General features: G+C 36.6%; 1 protein-coding gene across 4 annotated transcripts in view; it reads left to right on the top strand.

Moving 5' to 3' along the window:
- The window catches only part of Pecr (peroxisomal trans-2-enoyl-CoA reductase), a 56805-nt gene that overhangs the window by 28577 nt on the left and 8953 nt on the right, over positions 1 to 19275 (top strand). For 2 of the 4 annotated variants that reach the window (XM_033764614.1, XM_010611954.3), the window contains exons 4-6: positions 9636 to 9714; positions 12571 to 12667; positions 15425 to 15535. In XM_033764614.1, the coding sequence (XP_033620505.1) occupies positions 9636 to 9714; positions 12571 to 12667; positions 15425 to 15535 (287 nt within the window). Of the gene's footprint in view, positions 1 to 9635; positions 9715 to 12570; positions 12668 to 15424; positions 15536 to 18961; positions 19038 to 19275 lie in introns of all 4 variants that reach the window. The other 2 variants (XM_010611956.3, XM_010611955.3) reach the window with 2 other exon arrangements.

The raw sequence follows: 19275 nt of genomic DNA, 5'->3' as shown, positions 1-19275 counted from the left end.
CTAGTTTGTTGACCACCTTTTTAGAATTTGGGGTTTTTTGTAATGATTCTGTAATCTTTTTTTTTTTGGTACAAGGGATTGAACTCAGGACCTTGTGCTTGCAAGGCAGGTGGTGAAACTACTGAGCTACATCCCCAGCCCCAATTCTATAAACTTTTAACATTTCAATTCTCATATATGATATTTTTCATAAGAAAACCACATTAGGGGCCAGGGATTTAGCTCACTAGTGCCACTGCCTGCCTCACGATTGCAAGGTCCTGAGTTCAATCCCAGTACCAAAAAAAAAAAAAAAAAAAAAAAAAAGAAAAGAAAAAGAAAAGAAAACCACATCAGTGAGCTTTTCTATGTAGGAACCCTCTGACATTTCTCAGAGGCCAGAGTGCTCTCTTCTCTCTTATTTGTGGCCATTGCCGGTATAAAATAGTCAGGACTTGGTACCGGTGATAGAGTAGATAGCAAAGCAGCCTTTCTGTAAGCCATCAGGGAGCTGTGTGGTATTCCTGTTTTACAGATGATGGAACTGTATCTCCAAGAGCATAATAAAAGTTTATCTTGTGTGCAGGCTGGAGACAAATTAAATTGTTGACGGTATCATGTGGTTCAAGCATTTCTGCATGGTGGCAGCTAAGGAAAATCAGCTTTTTTTTTTTTTTCACTTTTTTGGTTAGCCACTCACAGTCCTTAAGAAGAAGGTAATTTCTTATACAGTTGCTCTCAAATTTGAGTGCACATCAGAATCTCATATAGAGAATTTTTAAAAACAGTGTCTTGGGCAACCTTCCAGAGTTTCTGATGAAGTAGATCTTGATGGGACCTAAAATTTTGCATTTTTAGAAAGATTCCAGGTGACCAAGTTTTTAGAACCACTGGTGTAATGCATTACATAGAAGAGTTAAATTAGGGATATACTAGGAGCCGGAGATGTTGCTTAGCAGCACAGCACCTGCCTGGCAAGCGCAAGGTCCTAAATTCAATCCCAGTACCCCCCCCACTCCAAATTAGGGGTCTACTATGTAGAGACCCTGGAATGGAAGGCAGCGATATAAAGATAAGAAAAATTCTGATGTGAGTAGCACACTATTAGCTTCTGTTTTCCCAAATAAGTTCTGGCTGGGATCATGAGCCTTATAGTTCTCAGAAAGTGCCCTGCTAAGTCTGGAGAGAAGAAATAAGAGAATGGTGTGAGAAGGTTGAATGTGAAACAGTTACATGCTATGAGACCATTACCAATAATTAGCTTAGATGGCCAGTTTTTTTTCGGATTTAAAAAGATTTGTCTTTGTGGGTTTTTTGTTTTTTTTTTGTAAATTTTTCTATTAATTGTAACCCAGAGAAGAGCATTATTATGAACTGAAAGATTGACTGTTAGTATTCCCTTTCTCAAACGCCTTTAAAAGAAGTACAGAGTGCTAGATTAGAAATAGAATTTGGGGACTAGAAGGAAACCTTTAGCAGTATCTCCTTTATTCTCATATTACAGGTAAGGAAATTATTTCACGTCTTTGCTAATAGCTTATTCTACTTAGTGACTGGAGTAACACACTGAAAACAAACCTTATTTTCTGTTATCAAAGCTTAATCTTTTTTTTCTTTCCTAGCATGTTATCTGGACCCTTTTTTTTCTTTTCTTTATTTCACTAAATGGAGATGACGAAACTGTATATTTTGGTCCCAGGAAAAAGAATAGTTGAAAGTCTTTATGTATACAATTTTAACTTGAACCTAACTTACTAAAAGTACGTTTTGTCTTCTCTAGGATTTCCTTTACATTAGTTCAATATGGAAATAATACATAAAATAGTAAAAATGATTTTAAGCAAGTTAGATAAACTGAGTTTTATAGAAGATGGTCAGATAACTTCTAGTTATTTTAAATTGTTTACAAGACAGGATGTAGTTAGTAGTAGAGTCCAACTCCAATTCATCTGACTTTAGCACTTTCTGAGTACCTGGAAATGCATTCATTTTTATTCTGTGCACAGGAGTTGTTCTGAGATGAGATGCCATGTAGTAATTCAGTTTTATTTTCTCATGTGAAGTTAATTGTGATTAATTTTAGTTTCTATTGCCATAGTCTGTCTTCCTTTAATTAATTAATCAGCAGTTATTCTTTGTTTACATTGAAATAGCATGGGAATCCAGTCATTTGCTCTTTAAAATGCAAACAATTAAGGACTATATTTTGAAACATCCATGTTCTCTTTACCTCCTTTCCTAGTTTGGATTTAGTGATCTATCACTGTAGCTACTGTATTGCAAACAGCTTTTAATTTCCCTGGCCCTATATTTTTTGGCTTCCCTTACCTGGCAAATCACAAAACTGATTAAATCTATCCTGGTCAACTTGTTTGTTGTAACTCAGAGCCAAACACAGATGGAGAAAAATAATTTTGTTGTTAATTTCACTTTCAGTACCAATCTCAATCTCGAATACACACTGAATACTGCTAATACTCCTAGTATGTTTGCTCTTGGAAATCAGCATTTTAAACCTTTTCCTTTATACTTCCAGTTTAAATTCCCTTTACTTCATTCTTTCAGGCCTTGTCTTTATTGAGAAAATGAAATTCGTCACTGTACAACTTCCTGTTCTTTCCACCAACAGTTCACTAGCTTATCTACACCTGAACTACCTTTTCTCATTTTACACCATCTCTGAATCCTATTTTTATGTTCTGGATTGCATTTTCTCTCACCTGAAAATGTTTCTTCTACAGTTCTTTGAACTGCTGTAAGAAAATACTTTAGAATGAGTAATTTATAAACAATAAAAATTTATTATAACTTTTTAAAAATTTGTACCCGGAATCGAACTCAGGGCCTTGCACTTGCCAAGCAGGTGCTGTGCCACTCAGCTATATCCCTGACTTTTTATTTCAACTTTAGATTATCACTTCTGTGCTTGTGACCAGGTCGGGGCCTGTCTGGCTTGAACCATGGGATATTTGACCATCAGCTGTTGACTTGTTGGCTGGGAAGTCCAAGGTCACTCACTGTCTATTGTGAGCCACACTACTGTATCCTTGTAAGGCAGAGGGGCAAATGCTATGGCCTTCCACTAACGTATCATCGTGTCATGTCATAGCATATGTTTCATATATGCAAGATGAAAAGTATCTTGTATAGCTGAGACTTGGGACAACTAGATCAAGATATCCTCAAAGCAAGCCTTAGACCCTACTCTTCTAAAGCCTCGTCTTCTTTCCATTATATACATTGCGCTACTTCAAAACCCACCAAACAATAATTTCAAACTTTGTAAAAGAACTGTTGATCCAGGAAGAAAGTAGAATGGAGGTTGCAAGGAGCTAGGAATGGGAGAATGAAAAATAATTGCTTTGTAGGCAAGTTTCATTTTGTAAGATGAAAAGAGTTCTTCTGGAGGTAGATGGTGGTGATATGTATAATAATAGGCACGTCCTTAAAATTTTACCACTGAATTGTTCACTTGAAATGGTTAAGGCATATTTACCACAATAAAAGAAAATTGGAAGAAAAAAGACTGCTTAATCAATTTAGACTTCTTTTTATACATTAGAAAAACTTAACATTCTAGCTTTCTCCAGATTATTTCATGTTGCAATTGCTGTGATTTCTTCTCATTTTGGCCGTGGTTTATGAACCTTCCATTAGGAAAAGCTCGGGCCCGGGATTTAGCTCAGTGGTTCCGGCGCCTGCTTTGCAAGCGCAGGGACCCAAGTTTTATCCCTGGTACAAAACAAAAACAAAGAACATTAGGAAAAGGTCTTCTTACACGCTTGCATTTCTTCTCCATTTGTTCCTGAGGGTCGTTTGGCCTTTCTGTTGACTATCTGAAGAAATAACACAGTCTGAACCTTGGGAACTTGTCAGAGAGTTTCAAAAACAAAGGCAGTTTCAGAGTGGTGAACCATATGGTCATATTTATCCAACAGGAGAAAATCTAATTGAAATAAATGTTTTCTCCTTTCTTTATTTTGTGTTTGTTTTTTTGTTTTATCCTTTCTTATACTGGAATCAAATGATTTCACTAGTTTTTAATATTTGATTTGGGAAAATAGTGTTTTATACCTTTTCAGTTCTGAACTTATCTTGACAATTCACCACCATATATTTTTTCAGATTAATTTTATATTCAAGTTTCTACCTCCAAAATTGTGTTGGGGAATTTGATTGAAATTGTGTTCATTTAATTAAAAAATAATCAACGTGTTTAAATGTTCAGTCTCCCCATTGTTTTGTGTCTTTTTATTAATGAATTATTATTTTATATGCTTTGACAAAGGTTTGTGGTTGTTGTCAAATAGATCTCACATTTTTCAAGTTATACCTAGCTACTTTTATGACTACGACTATTTTGAATGAGCTCATTTTAATTATTTTTCAGCTGGGTTACTGTTGGTTTATTGAAGAATTTATTTAAAAGCTTATCTTATAACTTTATTTGATGATGTGTATCTTTATCTAATGATTTGTCAGCCAGCCTCTGGGCATTCTGGATACAGAACAGATTTTCTAAAAATGATCATTGTATTTTGTTGAGTCAAAGACAAAATCAATTGTGAAATGCACCAGCATTCTGTGTATTGTTCAGAAAGATAGCTGAGCATTGCATAGTAGCACATAACAGGGTTATATCCCCAGTTACATGGGAGTCTGAGGCAAGAGGATCCCAACTTCAATACCAGCTTGGGCAACTTAATGAGACACTGTCTCAGAATACTTTTAATAAGGGGCTTGGGATGTAATTCAGTAGTAGAGCACTTGCCTAGCATGCTCAAGGCTCTGGGTTCAAATACATGTATTACAACAAAGAAAAAAAGAACAGAGAGAGAAGGAAGGAAGAGGGGCAGGCAAAAGGAAGGAAAGGGAGAGGAGAGAGAGGGGCCGTAGAGGAAGAGAGGAGAAGGCAGGAGAAGGGGTGGGGGAGGGACCTAGGAAGGAAGACAAGGAAGGAAGGGGGAAGGGAGGAGAGAGGGAAGGGAAAGGAAGGAAGGGAAGGGAAAAAACTGCTGAGACTTATGAATGTAAGGTGCCATCACCCGTACAGATAACTCAGTTTCAGCAAAGTAAAAATATTGTCTTAGATTCGACATGTTATTTTTATGTCTTTTCTAGAGCTTTATGTTTTTTATTATAATATTATAAAATGATATAAATTTGCCAGGAACCTTTAAGTAGTGGCAAGGTATTCTTATTTTTTATTGTTTTGTTTTGTTTTGTTTTTTTTGTTTTTTTTTTCCTGTGACAGGGTCTCACTATGTAGTTGAGAATGAACTGGAACTCACTATGTAGCCTAGGCTGGTCTCGAACTCACAGTGATCCTCCTGCCTTAGCCTCCTGAGTACTGGGATTACAGGCGTGTGCTACCATGCACGGCTTTGATTGAGTTTTTAATAGGATTTGGTATTGAATTTTCCCTTACCTTTAAATTCTAAAAAATTATTTTTCTATTGAAGAGAGTCTGGAGGTACATGTCTAGCAGGTTCTTTTATTGTATGAATTGAATGGGTACCTAAATATCAAATGGGACTTCAAAAGAAATAAATCATTTAAGAATGAAATTAATAGGGCTGGGCGTGGTGGTGCATGCCTATAATCCCAGCACTCGGGAGGCTGAGGCTGGAGGATCACTCTGAGTTCGAGACCAGCCTGGGCTACCCAGTGAGTTCCAGGTCAGTCTCAACTACATAGTGAGACCCTGTCTCCAAAAAAAAAAAAAAAAAGTTAAATATAGAGTTGACATATGACCCAGGAAATTCACTCATAGCTTTATATCCAAGAAAAATAAAAACATATATATCCAAACTAAGATATTTTTTTTGAAGCAAAACTTTTATTGGTACATTTTAGGTATACATAATGATAACATTCATCATAAGATATTTGTACCTGTACATGATCTACCTTCTTTTTTCCCATTCCCCCACCCATCTTCTCCTCATTTACAAAAGCTTTGTTTCCATTTGTTCCTTCTATTCTTTTATCCTTGTCCTTTCTTTCCCTTTCCCCTCCCCTCCCTTTTTCCCCCTTCTCATTGGAATGCTTTCTTCCTATTTCCCAATACCTATTATATATTTTGGTCCTTATTTCCACTTTCAGTTTCTCACACCAGAGAATGCGGTATTTAAACTTGTATGTCCACTTTATCTCATTTAATAGTATGGTCTCAAGATGCATCCAATTAGCTATAAATGTCTCAAATTTATCCTTCTTTATGGCAGAGTAGTACTCGATTATATTAAAACCACCTTTTTGGTTTTGTTTTCTTTAAATTTATTGGTACTTTTTAGATATACAGTACAGTTACATTCATCATTGGGATCTTGTGCCTTTACAGGATGCATGTTGGTTCTTATTTTTTCCCCATTCCCCTACCCTCCCTTCACCCAGTCCACCCTTCCCTATTTCAAAGACTTTGTTTCCATCTTTGTTTACAAAGACTTTTCCTTTTCTCATTTTTTCTTTTCCCTTTTTTTCCTTTCCTCTACCCTTCCCACTTCTTCTACTCCTTTAGACCTTTTCTTCCTATTTCACATTATCAGTTGTACAATTTGAACCTTATTTACACTTTCACTTTTTCACAGCAGAGAAACTATTCAGTATTTACATGTGTGTCCTATTTATTTCACTTAAGAGTATGGGGATTTAGCTCAGTGGTTCTGCTGCCTACCTCACAAGTGCAAGGTCCCGAGTTTGATCCCTGGTACAAAAGAAAAAAAAAAGAGTATGGCCTCAGTGTGCATCCACTTAGCTATAAATGTCTCTAGTTTCTCATTCTTTATGGCTGAGTAGTACTCCATTTTATTTTTTTAAAAAACACACATCTTCTTTATCCATTCATCAGTTGGTGGGCATTTGGGCTATTTCCAAGATTCAGCTGTTACAAGCTGTGCTGCTATAAATGTGAGTGTGCACATATTGCTGTGGAATGATGCTTTTAATTCTTTCAGAAAGATACCAAGAAAGGGAATAGCTGGGTCAAATGGAATCTCTGGTTTTAGTTTTTTGAGGAATCTCCACATTAATTTCCACAGTGGTTGCACCAGTCTACACACCTACCAACAGTAGAGAAGGGTTTCTTTTTCCCCACATACACACAGCATTTGTTATTAGTTGATTTTTTTTACATAACAGCCATTCTTTCTGGAGTGAGATGAAATCTGAGTCATTTCAATTTGCATCTTTTGAATGACCTGTGATATTGAACATTTTTCCATATATTTACTATTTCTATTTCATCTAACAAGTGTCTGTTTATTTCAGATGCCCGTTTTTGGACTAGGTCTTTAAATTTGGAGGGTCGGCTTTCTTTGAGTTATTTATATATTCTACATAATAGTCTTTTATCTGAGGAACTGCTGGCAAAAGTTTTTTCCCACACTGTGGGTTGTCTCTTCACTCTGTTTATATTTTCTCTTGCTGTGCAGAAGCTTTTTTGTAGGATGACATCCCAGTTGTTGATTCTTTGATATTTCTTGTGCAGTTGGGGTTTTGTTCATAAAGTCTTTGCCTACACCAGTGTTTTAAAGACACCTACTCTCTCTTCCAGAAGATTTAGTGTTTGTGTATTAATGTTTAAATCTTTGAATCATTTCAGTTTTACTTTAGTGCATGGTAAAAGGTAAGGGTCAAGTTGTAATCTTTGGCAAGTTGAAACCCAGTTTTTTCCAGTACCACTTATTAAAGAGGCTATCTTTCTTCTAGTGAAGGTGTTTGGCTCTTTTATCAAAGATAAGGTGGCTGAGTATGTCTGGCATTGTTTCTGCGTCTTATTATCTGTTCCTTTAATCCTAAAGTCTATTTTTTTGCCACTGCCATGCTGTTTTTATCATAGCAGCTCTTTTTTTTGGGGGGGGGTTTCCCAGGGATTGAACTCAGGACCTTGCACGTGTGAGGCAGGCAGTGGCACCACTGAGCTAAATCGCCAGTCCACAGTAGCTTTATGGTCTAATTTCAAGTCCGGGATTGTGATGGCCCTTGTCTTGGTTGCCCAGAATTGCTTTTGCTATTATAGGTCTCTTCTCGTTCCAAATGAATTTTAATATTGTTTTCTCTAATTCTGTGAGATATGCTATTGGAATTGCATTAAATCTGAATAACAATTTTGGAAGTATGGCCATTTTCACTATATTGGTTCTACCTACCCAAGAATTAAGGGACATCTTTTCATTTTCTAATATATTCTTCACTCTCCTTTTTCAGAGTACTGTAGTTTTCCATGTAAAGGTCTTTTACTTCCTTCATTAAATTGATAACTAGATATTTCTTTTTTTTTTTTTTAGTTTATTGGTACATTTTAGGTATACAGTACAGTTACATTCATTATTGGGATCTTGTACCTTTACATGACAGGTCTTGGTTCTCATTTTTTCCCCTTGTGCCTGCCCTCCCTTCACCCCCTCCTCCCCTCCCCATTTACAAATACTTTATTTCCATTTTTTCATTTTCTCATATTTTTTTCTTTTCCCTTATGACCTTTCCCCTACCCTTCCCACTTTCCCTACACCTTTAGCCCTTTTCTTCCTATTTCACAGATATTTAATTTTTTGGATGCTGTTGTGAGGCAGGCGATGGCACCACTGAGCTAAATCCCCAGCCCTTTTGGGTACTACTATGAAAGGTGTAGTTTCCTTAATTTCTCTCTCAGTAAGTTTGTTATTTGTATGTATTCATGCTCCCTTCCCCTTGGCTAGAATAGATAACTAAATAAATCTTAAAAGTAACTTTCCCTACCAAAGAAGTCATACTCCTGGGTTGAAATTCAACTGTCTCTTGCCACCATGTTTTGAATATCAATAATGTAAACTGTAAAAATGCAGTGTAACCACCTGGATGAGATCAAGGCTGTAAAACTCTATAAAAGAGGGAGTTGTAGCCAAGTACTGGATCGAACAGGGCACCGCCCTTAGGTGTCATCAATCCCCATTGATGGAGTAAACTTGTGTCATTATATTTCCATTCTGCTGCCTCTCTGTGTATCACTTGCCAATCCCTTCCGTAACAACCACATACTGTGTGGTTCAATTCACACAGTGTACAGAAAAGTGAAATGCAAAATCTAAAGAAATGGAAAAATAAATGATTTCCAGAAATAGATTAGGCTTCAAATAATTACAAAGGAAATTTTGGGATGATTAATATGTTCATAAACAGAATTGGAATGATGGTTGCAAAGTTCTGTATATTGTTTAAAATGACTAAACTTAAGGTACACTTAAAGTGGATAAGTTTTGTGATGTTTAAATTGTATCACAGTCAGGCTTTTCATAAAAAAAATAAATAAATTAGTCCAGACATAGCGGTACATGCCTGTAATACTAGCTACTCAGGAGCCTAAGATGGAAAGATTGCAAATTTGAGCCCAGCCTAGAAAATTTAGTGAGACTTTGTCTCAAATCAAACAATCAAAAGGAGCTGGGATGTAGATCAGCACTTCCTACATTCAATCCTAAGTACTGAAAAAAAAAGTAAATTAAAAAGTAAAACAAGGCAGGGGATTTAGCTCAGCGGTTCCACCATCTGCCTTGCAAGCACAAGGATCCGAGTTCAATCCCCAGTACAAAAAAAAAAAAAGTAAACATAACAAACTGGAACAGGATATTAGGAAAGCAGACTATTTAGTATGATTTTTGTTTGTTTGTGTTTTGCAGTTTACAATTCCTGGATGAAAGAGCATGGAGGATCTATTGTTAATATCATTGTCCTTCTTAGTGGACAACCATTAATAGCGTAAGCAGTTTTATATTTTTTTCTTACTGTGTCCTTCAGTTTTGTCTCTGAATGAGATTAAGAGTATAGGAAAAATTGCTTAAGTCAATATGATTGATGCCTTCAATGAGTTGAGACCTCAATAGTTTCCTTTTATTGGAATATTTAAAATGTCCTTCTAGCTGGGCATGGTGGCACATGCCAGTAATCCCAGCACTTGGGAGGCTGAGGCAGGAGAATTGCTGTGAGTTCGAGACCAGCCTGGGCTACATAGTGAGTTCCAGGTAAGTCTCAACTACATTGTGAGACCCCGTCTCAAAAAATAAAAAACAAAAAACAAAAACAAAACAAATATATATATATATATATTTATATATATATATATATAAAATGTCCTTCTAAAATATGCCAGATTGTCCTAAATCATTCAGAGTAAGGTCACTATATTTAGTGAGAAAGGTGGCAAAACACAGGGTACCCAGTGATGTAATTTTTTAGTATAAATATCTGCAAGATATTTTGTAAAGGATAATTATGCTAGAAAGTTTTGTTTTGTTTTGTTTTTTGGTACCAGGGATTGAACTCAGGACCTTGTGCTTGAGAGGAGCTAAATCCCCAGTCCATAGCAAGTTATTTCTTATTTACCTCAAATTCATATAAAACTGTATGTCCTATATTTCATCTAGCAACTCTAATCTGGATGTTATTAGACTGTCACCACTGGGGGAGAGCTCCTTTGTTAAGGTCCAGAGACACAAATAAAATCTGTGTTAATTTAGACAACTACTATGAATATAGCTATTTGATCTTAGAAAAAATGCAAAATTGTTACTCCCAATAGAAAGGGAGAATTATTTACCAACAATTTAAGGTTGTATACTTCTACTTGGCCGCTCTACAAGTAAAGTGCTTGCTTCTCTACTCAGATTCCAACAGTCTGCTTGCTTCTTGTATTATAGGTCTCCCTCACATATGTAGGATGGAAAAAAAATTAATCTGGCTTAAAAATGGAGATCAGTGGTTCTAGACCAGCAAAACGAGCTTACAGCACTGTGTGTCAAGAACTGTTTGTCTTCCAGCCACTCCCCCACAAGGTCTTCTGCATCTGGAGCTGTGGGAGCAGTGCCCAGCAGCCCATATGCCCAAATCCTCAGGTGGGGGGTCCAGGCAGAACTACTGAGCCAGGGTATAGTGGGCTCAGGCACTGTGGTGACCAAAACCTGCCTCTCCTTCTGGTTTTGCCCCAGGCTCACCTTCCTTCTCAGGCAGGCTCACTGTACCTGTGGCCAAAAAAGAGTATCTGCAACTTAGAGGTCAATATCTAAATTCTACTTAAGTCTGAAATTTGAGAGCACTGCCTGAAAAATAATGTAATGCCAGTTCCAGCAGTTCCCAAAGAAGATATACATAAGCTGACCCTGCTTGGGTCATGTGTGCAGCCATCAAATAAATTCTGTGAAGATGGGGTTGCTCTGCAGTGCACAGCCAGCCTGAGGAACTGGGAATAATGCCACTCAGACATGGACTTGAGGAGATTTCTGCAAGTGGAAATTAAAGTGTTTTACCAAAAGCAGAGTAAAGAATAGAGGCAAAGGGTTTACCCTTGAAGAGATGGTCTTCAAAGAAGAGAAGAGAAGCAGGGACAGAAAAACATTTTTTGAAGATGTTTTGCCAAAACTTTTTCAAATTTGATGAAAGCTAAAAGCCTATAGATCTGAGAAGTTCAGTACCCTAAGCACAAGAACATGAAAACTGCACGCAGTTCATCATAATCACATTGCTCAAAACCAGTGGGAATCTGAGAAGCTGTTGAAAGCAACCAAAGTGGGCTGGTGATGTAGCTCAATGGCTCCTCTCCGCCCACCAAGTGTAAGGTCCTGAGTTCAATTCCCATACCAGAAATAAATAAATAAATGCATCTCTGCACAGAGACAGATGTCATTGAAAACAATGCATATTAGAAGATTGTGGAATAAAGTGTTTAAGTACTGCAGGGAAAAACCACATCAATAGAATTCTTTGCCCAAAATAAATGTCTTCTAAGAAAAGGTGGAATAAATTTTTTTTAAAAAAGAAGAAAGAAAAGGTGGAATAAAGTCTTTTTCACATGGTCTCCATCAGAAACAATTTATCACCAGCAGACCTGAACAAAATAAATGTTAACCACATGTCCTTCCACATTTATTAAATAATCTCTCTTTCCTCAGCTGATTTCAGATATTCTTGGATGGAGAAATTTCCTAATTCTCTTTGGAGGCTAATTTTTCCCTGTTAAATCATCCCCCCTTTGGTTCTCAGAATCCTCTACTCTGGTTGTAGTTAGAAATTCTGAATCACTGTATCTCTTTACCTTCTGCATTAGACTCCATTACAGATGCACACCTAAATAATTTGGACCTTGAGCCCAGGATTTAGCTCAGTGGTTCTGCCACCTATCTCACAAGCACAAGGACCCGAGTTCCATCCCTAGTAGCAAAAAAAAAAAAAAATTTTTTTTAACCTCTTACTGGCAGGGCAGTAATGTTTATTTAGATTTTGATGTACCTAGAAATGCTATCATCATATTTCTAACCACATATATGGATTTCATATCAATTAAATCAATTTAATAATGACCACTTACTAGTAACTCTTAAAATTGTCTTCTGTCATAAAAAGTTCATTATCATATTCCTCTTATGCACATGATGATATAGGGGACTCTACCGATGCATTGTTTGATCAGAGCACTGTGGTTTGGCTTTAACACTGAAAGACCCAGTTCTTTCCTTATCATTTAGCAGAGACTCAACAAGACAGAGAGACTCATAACAAGAATGTTAATAAGAAATAAATTCAACAGAAGCTGATTGTACTGTTTGTATTTTGTCTTTGAAGTCACAGTGGAGCTGCGAGGGAAGGTGTTTACCATCTCACCAAGTCCCTGGCTGTGGGATGGGCCAGGAGTGGAGTAAGAATCAACTGTGTTGCTCCTGTAAGTCATTGTTCTATGGGGAAAATGCGAGCAGCTTAAATGTGCAAGTATACAGTGAAAGATTGGCTTTAATAAATAGATAAAACTAGAAAGTTCAACCTGCTGTATATAGAAGTATTCTTTGGTTGACAGATTGTCAGGAAGGTTAAATTTACACAGTGATTCTCAATGCTGGCTATATATTAATGTAATATATTAAACCGTTGTGATATGTGAGCTTCACTCCAAATCAGGGGGTCCAGGAGCCTACATTTTAAAAACCAGCCTAGAAACCTCAGAGAACAATTTTTCAATATCATTTTGTTGTTTTTTATTTTATCATTAATCCTTTTTTTTGGTTTTTTGAGACAGGGTCTCACTATGTAGTTGAGACTGACCTGGAACTCACTATGTAGCCCAGGCTGGTCTCGAACTCACAGCGATCCTCCTTACTCAGCCTTCTGTGTGCTGGGATTACAGGCATGTGCCACCACGCCTGGCTTATCATTAATCCTTTTTTAGGAGATAACTTGAATGTCAGTGTTATAGAAAGATTAACCAGAAGTCAAGACAAAATTTCACTGAATCATAGTGCAAAATAAGGAGGAAATCACAGTATACTCAACTTGGAAAACTCATTTTTGTGAAATAAGTACTAGCATTGGCCTCCTTGGTATTACATACTGTCCACATGTTCCAAGAGAGATGTTAGGTGAAGTAAATTACCTTCTACAACTTGGTTTAATTTCTACTTTTTCAGTCATATTTTCTGGTTATCATTTAGATGACAGCAATCTATCTGAAACACTATAATACCTTTAGCTATTATGTATAGATTTACCTATATAATGGCTCTGGATCTATATCCACACTACTAGTGGGAGCTAAGGATTACCAGACTGATTGAAATTAGCAGAGAAACCTCTCTAACAAAACTACAATTTCCTACCCCAAAACCTTATATATCTTCTGTCTTTTGTGGTATATTAACTTATCTGTATTATACTCAAATATTTATAAGACAAATTAATTATAGTTCCATTCTTTTTGTTTTGTTTTGTGGTACCTGGGATCGAACTCAAGACCTTGGCGCTTGCAAGCAGGTGCAGTGTCGCTGAGCTAAATTAAATCCCCCGCCCTTCTAGTTCCATTCTTAATGTTGATAACTTGGAATTCTGGCCTCCAAAAGAGTGGGGTTTTTTAAACCTTAAATGATGTCAGTATAATTAACTCTATACAAATTCGTATTTGTCCTTTAGAGATTTTTTTGAAGTTTACTGTTTATACTTTAGTACTTCCTTTTTTGTTTGTTTGTTTGTTTGTTTGTTTTTGGTACTGGGGATGAACTCAGGTCCCTGTGCTTGCAAGGCAGGTGGTGGAACCACTGAGCTAAATCCCCAGCCCTATATTTTAGTTCTTCTAAGAGGTTTCATCCTCTTTAAATAACATACACACAAATTGTTTAGTTGGAAACCACTGTATCTCTCTAGTGTCCATCAGGGTAAGTAATAAATCCCAGCTAAACGATTGGGAGTTCCTGAGGAGGTGCTGTATATTTCTAGAATTGATTACAATGACCATGTTTTACACTTTGGAGATTTATAACATTCTGAGCACTTTTCAGGAATCTGGTTAGTTGATTGAGATCATTTCTCTCACTGCCACCAAAACATTTCTCCTGGGCTTTCTGGCTCTTGGGAATATTCTGATGGTTCTTTGACCATGGTAACCGCCTTTAACACAAAAGTGAATGTAATGTGAATTGAGAACAACCTGGTTTTATTGTTTCATTTTACTTTTCAGATTTCTTCATTTGATTTTTTTGTTCTGTTTTGTCTTTTTTTTTTTTTTTGGTACTGAGATTGAACTCAGGACCTTGCACTTGCAAGGTAGGCGTGTTGCTGCTGAACTAAATCCCCAGCCTTTCATTTGACTTTATTCCTTTTTCTTCCCTGTCTCTGTATTAGTCTTAGTCAGAATCAATTGCAAACAGCTTTATCCTGTGTCAAACAGTTTTCAGGTAATTTTCATGACCCTGAAAGCCCTTGAAAGCTAGGGAAAGATAAATGAAAGATTGTTAAATTTTGTTTTGAGACAGTCTTGCTATATATGTGGTCTAGGCTAGCCTTGAACATGATAGATAACCCAGGCTGGCTCAAATTCATGATCCTCCCATCTCAGCCTGCCAAGTGCTGAGATTTTAAGTGTGCTCTACCATACCTGAGTTATGAAAGTTTTTTGGGTTTTTTTGGTACTGGGGATTGAAATGAGGTCCTTGTGCTTGCAAGGGAGGTGGCAGCACCTTTGAGCTAAATCCACGGCCCATGAAAGGATTTTTAAACAATTAAAATTAATTTATTTAGAGCGATTTGACATGTTTTACTTGTGATTTCACTCTGGATGAAAAATGTTGCAGTTTTAAGCCCTTCATCAGTTCCCTCCCCTTTATAAAGCACAGATACCTAATGGACTGGTTATTCCCAGAAGCTGATAGTTAAAACCAAGTCTTTCATGAAAATATCCAAAATATCCAGAACTGGGCTGGTTACTGAGGGAAAGGCAATCACCAAATGAGCATTTAGATAATCCATGTGTGAATAGTAGTTGACTGTACACCTTTTACAATATTAAGAAAATTTGGTGTTAGAAATGTTAACATTTCTTTTAGAGTTAAACTACTTAATTTTTGGTGATGACTGATGAATTGCTTTGATGTATTTGCAATTAAACTTTGAGTTTTTATACTTTATCTTTTTCTTGTTTTGTTTTTAAACACAGGGAATAATTTATTCCCAGACTGCTGTGGACAACTATGGTGATTTAGGAGAAATCGGATTTTCAAGTTTCTTTCAGAAAATCCCAGCTAAACGATTGGGAGTTCCTGAGGAGGTGCTGTATATTTCTAGAATTGATTACCATGATCATGTTTTACGCTTTGGAGATTTATAACATTCTGAGCACTTTTCAGGAATCTGGTTGGTTGATTGAGATCATTTCTCTCACTGCCACCAAAACATTTCTCCTGGGCTTTCTGGCTCTTGGGAATATCCTGGTGGTTCTTTGACCATGGTAACCGCCTTTAACACAAAAGTGAATGCAATGTGAATTAAGACCAACCTGGTTTTATTGTTTCATTTTACTTTTCAGCTACATAGTTTTATCACAAGATAACTTGTTGGTACACAGGCCTGTAAACAAGTCAAATGGCTTTGGGTAAGGTGGCCCAATTGAAGTATGTAAATCATAGGGTTTCTCAAATGCCAGCAATATAAATCTTAAAATTTTAAAGGAGTATCTTTTCTACAATAATAATAAAAACTACAATATCTAGGAACAAACTTAGCTCTAGTAAAAAACAAAAGCAACTTTTTACTGAACAGAAAAAATACCAGAATAAATGAAGAGGTATCATGTTCATTAGTGGGGGAAGCCAATTTTTTATAAAATTCAAGTTTATTACATTTTTATTACTATAGGTTTAATACATTTTTTTCTTTCATTGAGTTTAATTGGTACATTTTAGGTATACAGTACAGTTACAGTCATCAAGTTTAATACATTTTTAAAGTTAACATGCTAGTTCTAAAGTTTGTTTAGAAAAGTATCTATGCAAAACTTTTCCAGGGACAGTGTCACACGCCTGAAATCTAGCACTCAGAAGGCTGAGGCAGGAGGATTTTCATGAGTTTGAGGCCAGGCTGGGCTACACAGTGAGTTCAAGGCCATCCTGAACTACATAGTGAGTCTCTGTCTCAAAACAAAAACTATAATACAGAGGATATCAACAGTAAACATTTTAGCATATTACCTTTCTCTTTGTGTACATATGTTTGGTAGAAAATACATGTTATATGGCTGTTGAAAAAATCTTTATTTTCAGAAAAACAAAAATTATTTTGTTAATTTTACTTGAATTTTAAGTCTCTGGCAGCACTGTTTTATTTTTTTTCTAAACAGACAGACTATTTTACTTGCAAAGCTAGCTTTTTAGAATTCTTCTTGGGCCGGAGATTTAGCTTAGTGGCACTGTACCTGCCTCACAAGTGCAAGGTCCTGAGTTTGATCCCCGGTACCACAAAAAAAAAAAAAAAAACTAAAATTCTCCTTTATATAACTTTAAGTAATATAATATTAATTAAGATAAAGCACAGTATTTGGAAAGACAGTTAAGATGTGTCCATGAATATGGTCTAGGATGACTGGCTTTCTTCTTAAAGTGTTAGTCTAGACTAGTGCCTTGTCTGATATGGTGGCTATGGAACCTCATTTCAGTTGCTCAAAAAGTATATTACTAGTGGCTAACATTGACATTTCTGTCACAGAAAGTGGTTGGGTTGATTTGGATGCTGTCACAAAAACAGTTTATGCCAGGTGTGGTAGTGCACTAGGGAGTCTGAGGCAGGAGGATCACTGTGAGTTTGAGACCAGCCTGGGCTACATAGTGAGATCCTGTCTCAAAAAACCAAAAACAACAACAACAAACAGTATAAAGAACTAGCATGAGAAATGTTTGGAAAGAGAATACAGCAGATCATTTCAAAAGTTTATATAATCTAAGGAAATTAATCCATAGTATATTTCAGGAAACAAAAAAGGAGCAATGCAAGGGATATGACTATCATTTTAGTGTTTGATTTATCAGGTGCTATGTTAGGCAACTTACATATGTAATACCAGCCCTGGTGAGGTTACTAATGAGGGTTTAAAGGGTTTAAAGAAGTGAACTTTAACCTAGCATCATACACTGAAAAAAAGGTTCAAGTCTGTAATTCTAAAGAACTATCCCAAAATATTTGGAATCTTCAAGAGACTTTCCCTGGGCTGGGGATTTAGCTCAGTGGTGCCCCCACCTGCCTTGCAAGCACAAGGTCCCAAGTTCAATCCCTGGTACTGCCAAAAAAAAGACAGACTGTCTAAATCTTACAGAAATAGAGCTTTCCAAGGATATAGATTGAAACTGATCCCTTGTGAGGAAGGTTATTAAATGCATTCTAAGATTTTATGGGTTAACAATCCTATGTAAGCACTGAACTTAGAAAATGATGCAAATGTAACTTTTTTTCACTGATAGTATCATCCAGTTTATGATCTTCCATTTTGAGCCTTAGACTCACCTCCCAGCAGCCACTGCTTCCTGTTCTTCCACCAGGCAGGAGCTCCACTTTTCCTGACTCAACCAGGGCAGCCATCTTTGGCTGACAAGTGACTGGGCCACCCAAAACATAGTTTAGAGCTGTATTAGTTACAATATCTCATGCTAGCTGTGGCACAGACTAAAATTAAGGGACTCAATGAATTCCTGAGTCAGAATCACATGGAAATGGTAGTTTATTGTATACAAACAGTATTTCAAAACTGTGAGGAAAGAAAATATTTAGTAAAAGTCTTAGGGCAATTGTCTATTCATTTAGACATGAATTAGTGCTCGCTTCGGCAGCACATATAAAATTTAGACATAAATTAACTTCCCTATCATGTCTATAAAGCAAAACCATAAAACTTTTAAAAGAAAATGTGGTTCTAGTTTCTAGAATTAGCAAATGCTTAATGTCTCCCCACAAATTTACTATATATACCTTAACAATATTTATATTTATATGTATTAGCTTTCTTTCTTACAAAAATAGGATCATGCTTCATGTTTGTTTCTGCACCTTGCTATGGATGTGCCATAATATAGTTAATCAGACCCTATTGTTACACACCTGGCTTCTGTTTATATTTCTGCGAGTGCAATCATCTAGAAGTAAACATCCTTCTACATAGTCATACACTATAGTGTGAGGGGTCGATTTCTAAAGTAAAATGCCTGAAGGAAAAGATGGTTATATATTAAATTTTGCTAGCTCTCTTACTTTCTTGGGGCTGAGATGCAATTTAAAAGAGAGGAGGTTAAGTGCAAGGACCCAAGTTCAATCCCCAGTACCAGAGAGAGAGAGAGAGAGAGAGAGAGAGAGAGGGAGGTTTATTTTGGCTCATGTTTTAGAATTGTCAATTCTTATATGGTTGGCTAGCTGCAAGGCAGAGGGGTGTGGTGGAGAGTTACTCAGGGCATGCCACCAGGAAATAGTGGGTGCTCATTTCATCAGCACATATACAAACAGGAAACAGTGGGTCAAGGGAGGAGCTGGGAATAGAGATATATAGCAGGTCATGCTCATGGTGAACTGCCTCTTCTCACACCTACCTCTTCCTAACACCGTAATGGTGCCTGCCGTAATGCCCCTGTAATCCATACACCTTCCAAACTTCCCACCTAAGGTCACATCAGGCTTTAAGGGGACATTTAATATAAACCATAATACATCCTTCCAGGGAAAGAACATTTGGAATGATGGCCATGAAACACAGACAAACCTTATGGGAACACTCAGGAAAACTTGATGAGCAGGTATGACTTGAATCTTTTTCCACAGAGTACAAGCCCAGGCTTTAGAGGGTTGGGAGAAGCTAAGGCTACAAGGCCAAATCATAAATTAAAACAGTTAATATGATTAAAACAATTGCTTTTGGCTACTGTGAGCTTGATACTTGGTACCATTTTCCCTATCTTGAAGAGTATGCATGGCTAGGACATCTTTATATGCGTGAATTCTTTTTTTTTTTTTTTTTTTTTTTTTTTTTTTTTT

Source organism: Fukomys damarensis, unplaced genomic scaffold (genome assembly GCF_012274545.1).
Source record: "Fukomys damarensis isolate Sample0158 unplaced genomic scaffold, DMR_v1.0_HiC HiC_scaffold_16, whole genome shotgun sequence".
Taxonomy (NCBI): Eukaryota; Metazoa; Chordata; class Mammalia; order Rodentia; family Bathyergidae; genus Fukomys; species Fukomys damarensis.
The sequence above is the reverse complement of the archived record's forward strand: the minus strand, read 5'-3'. Positions and strand labels throughout refer to the sequence as shown.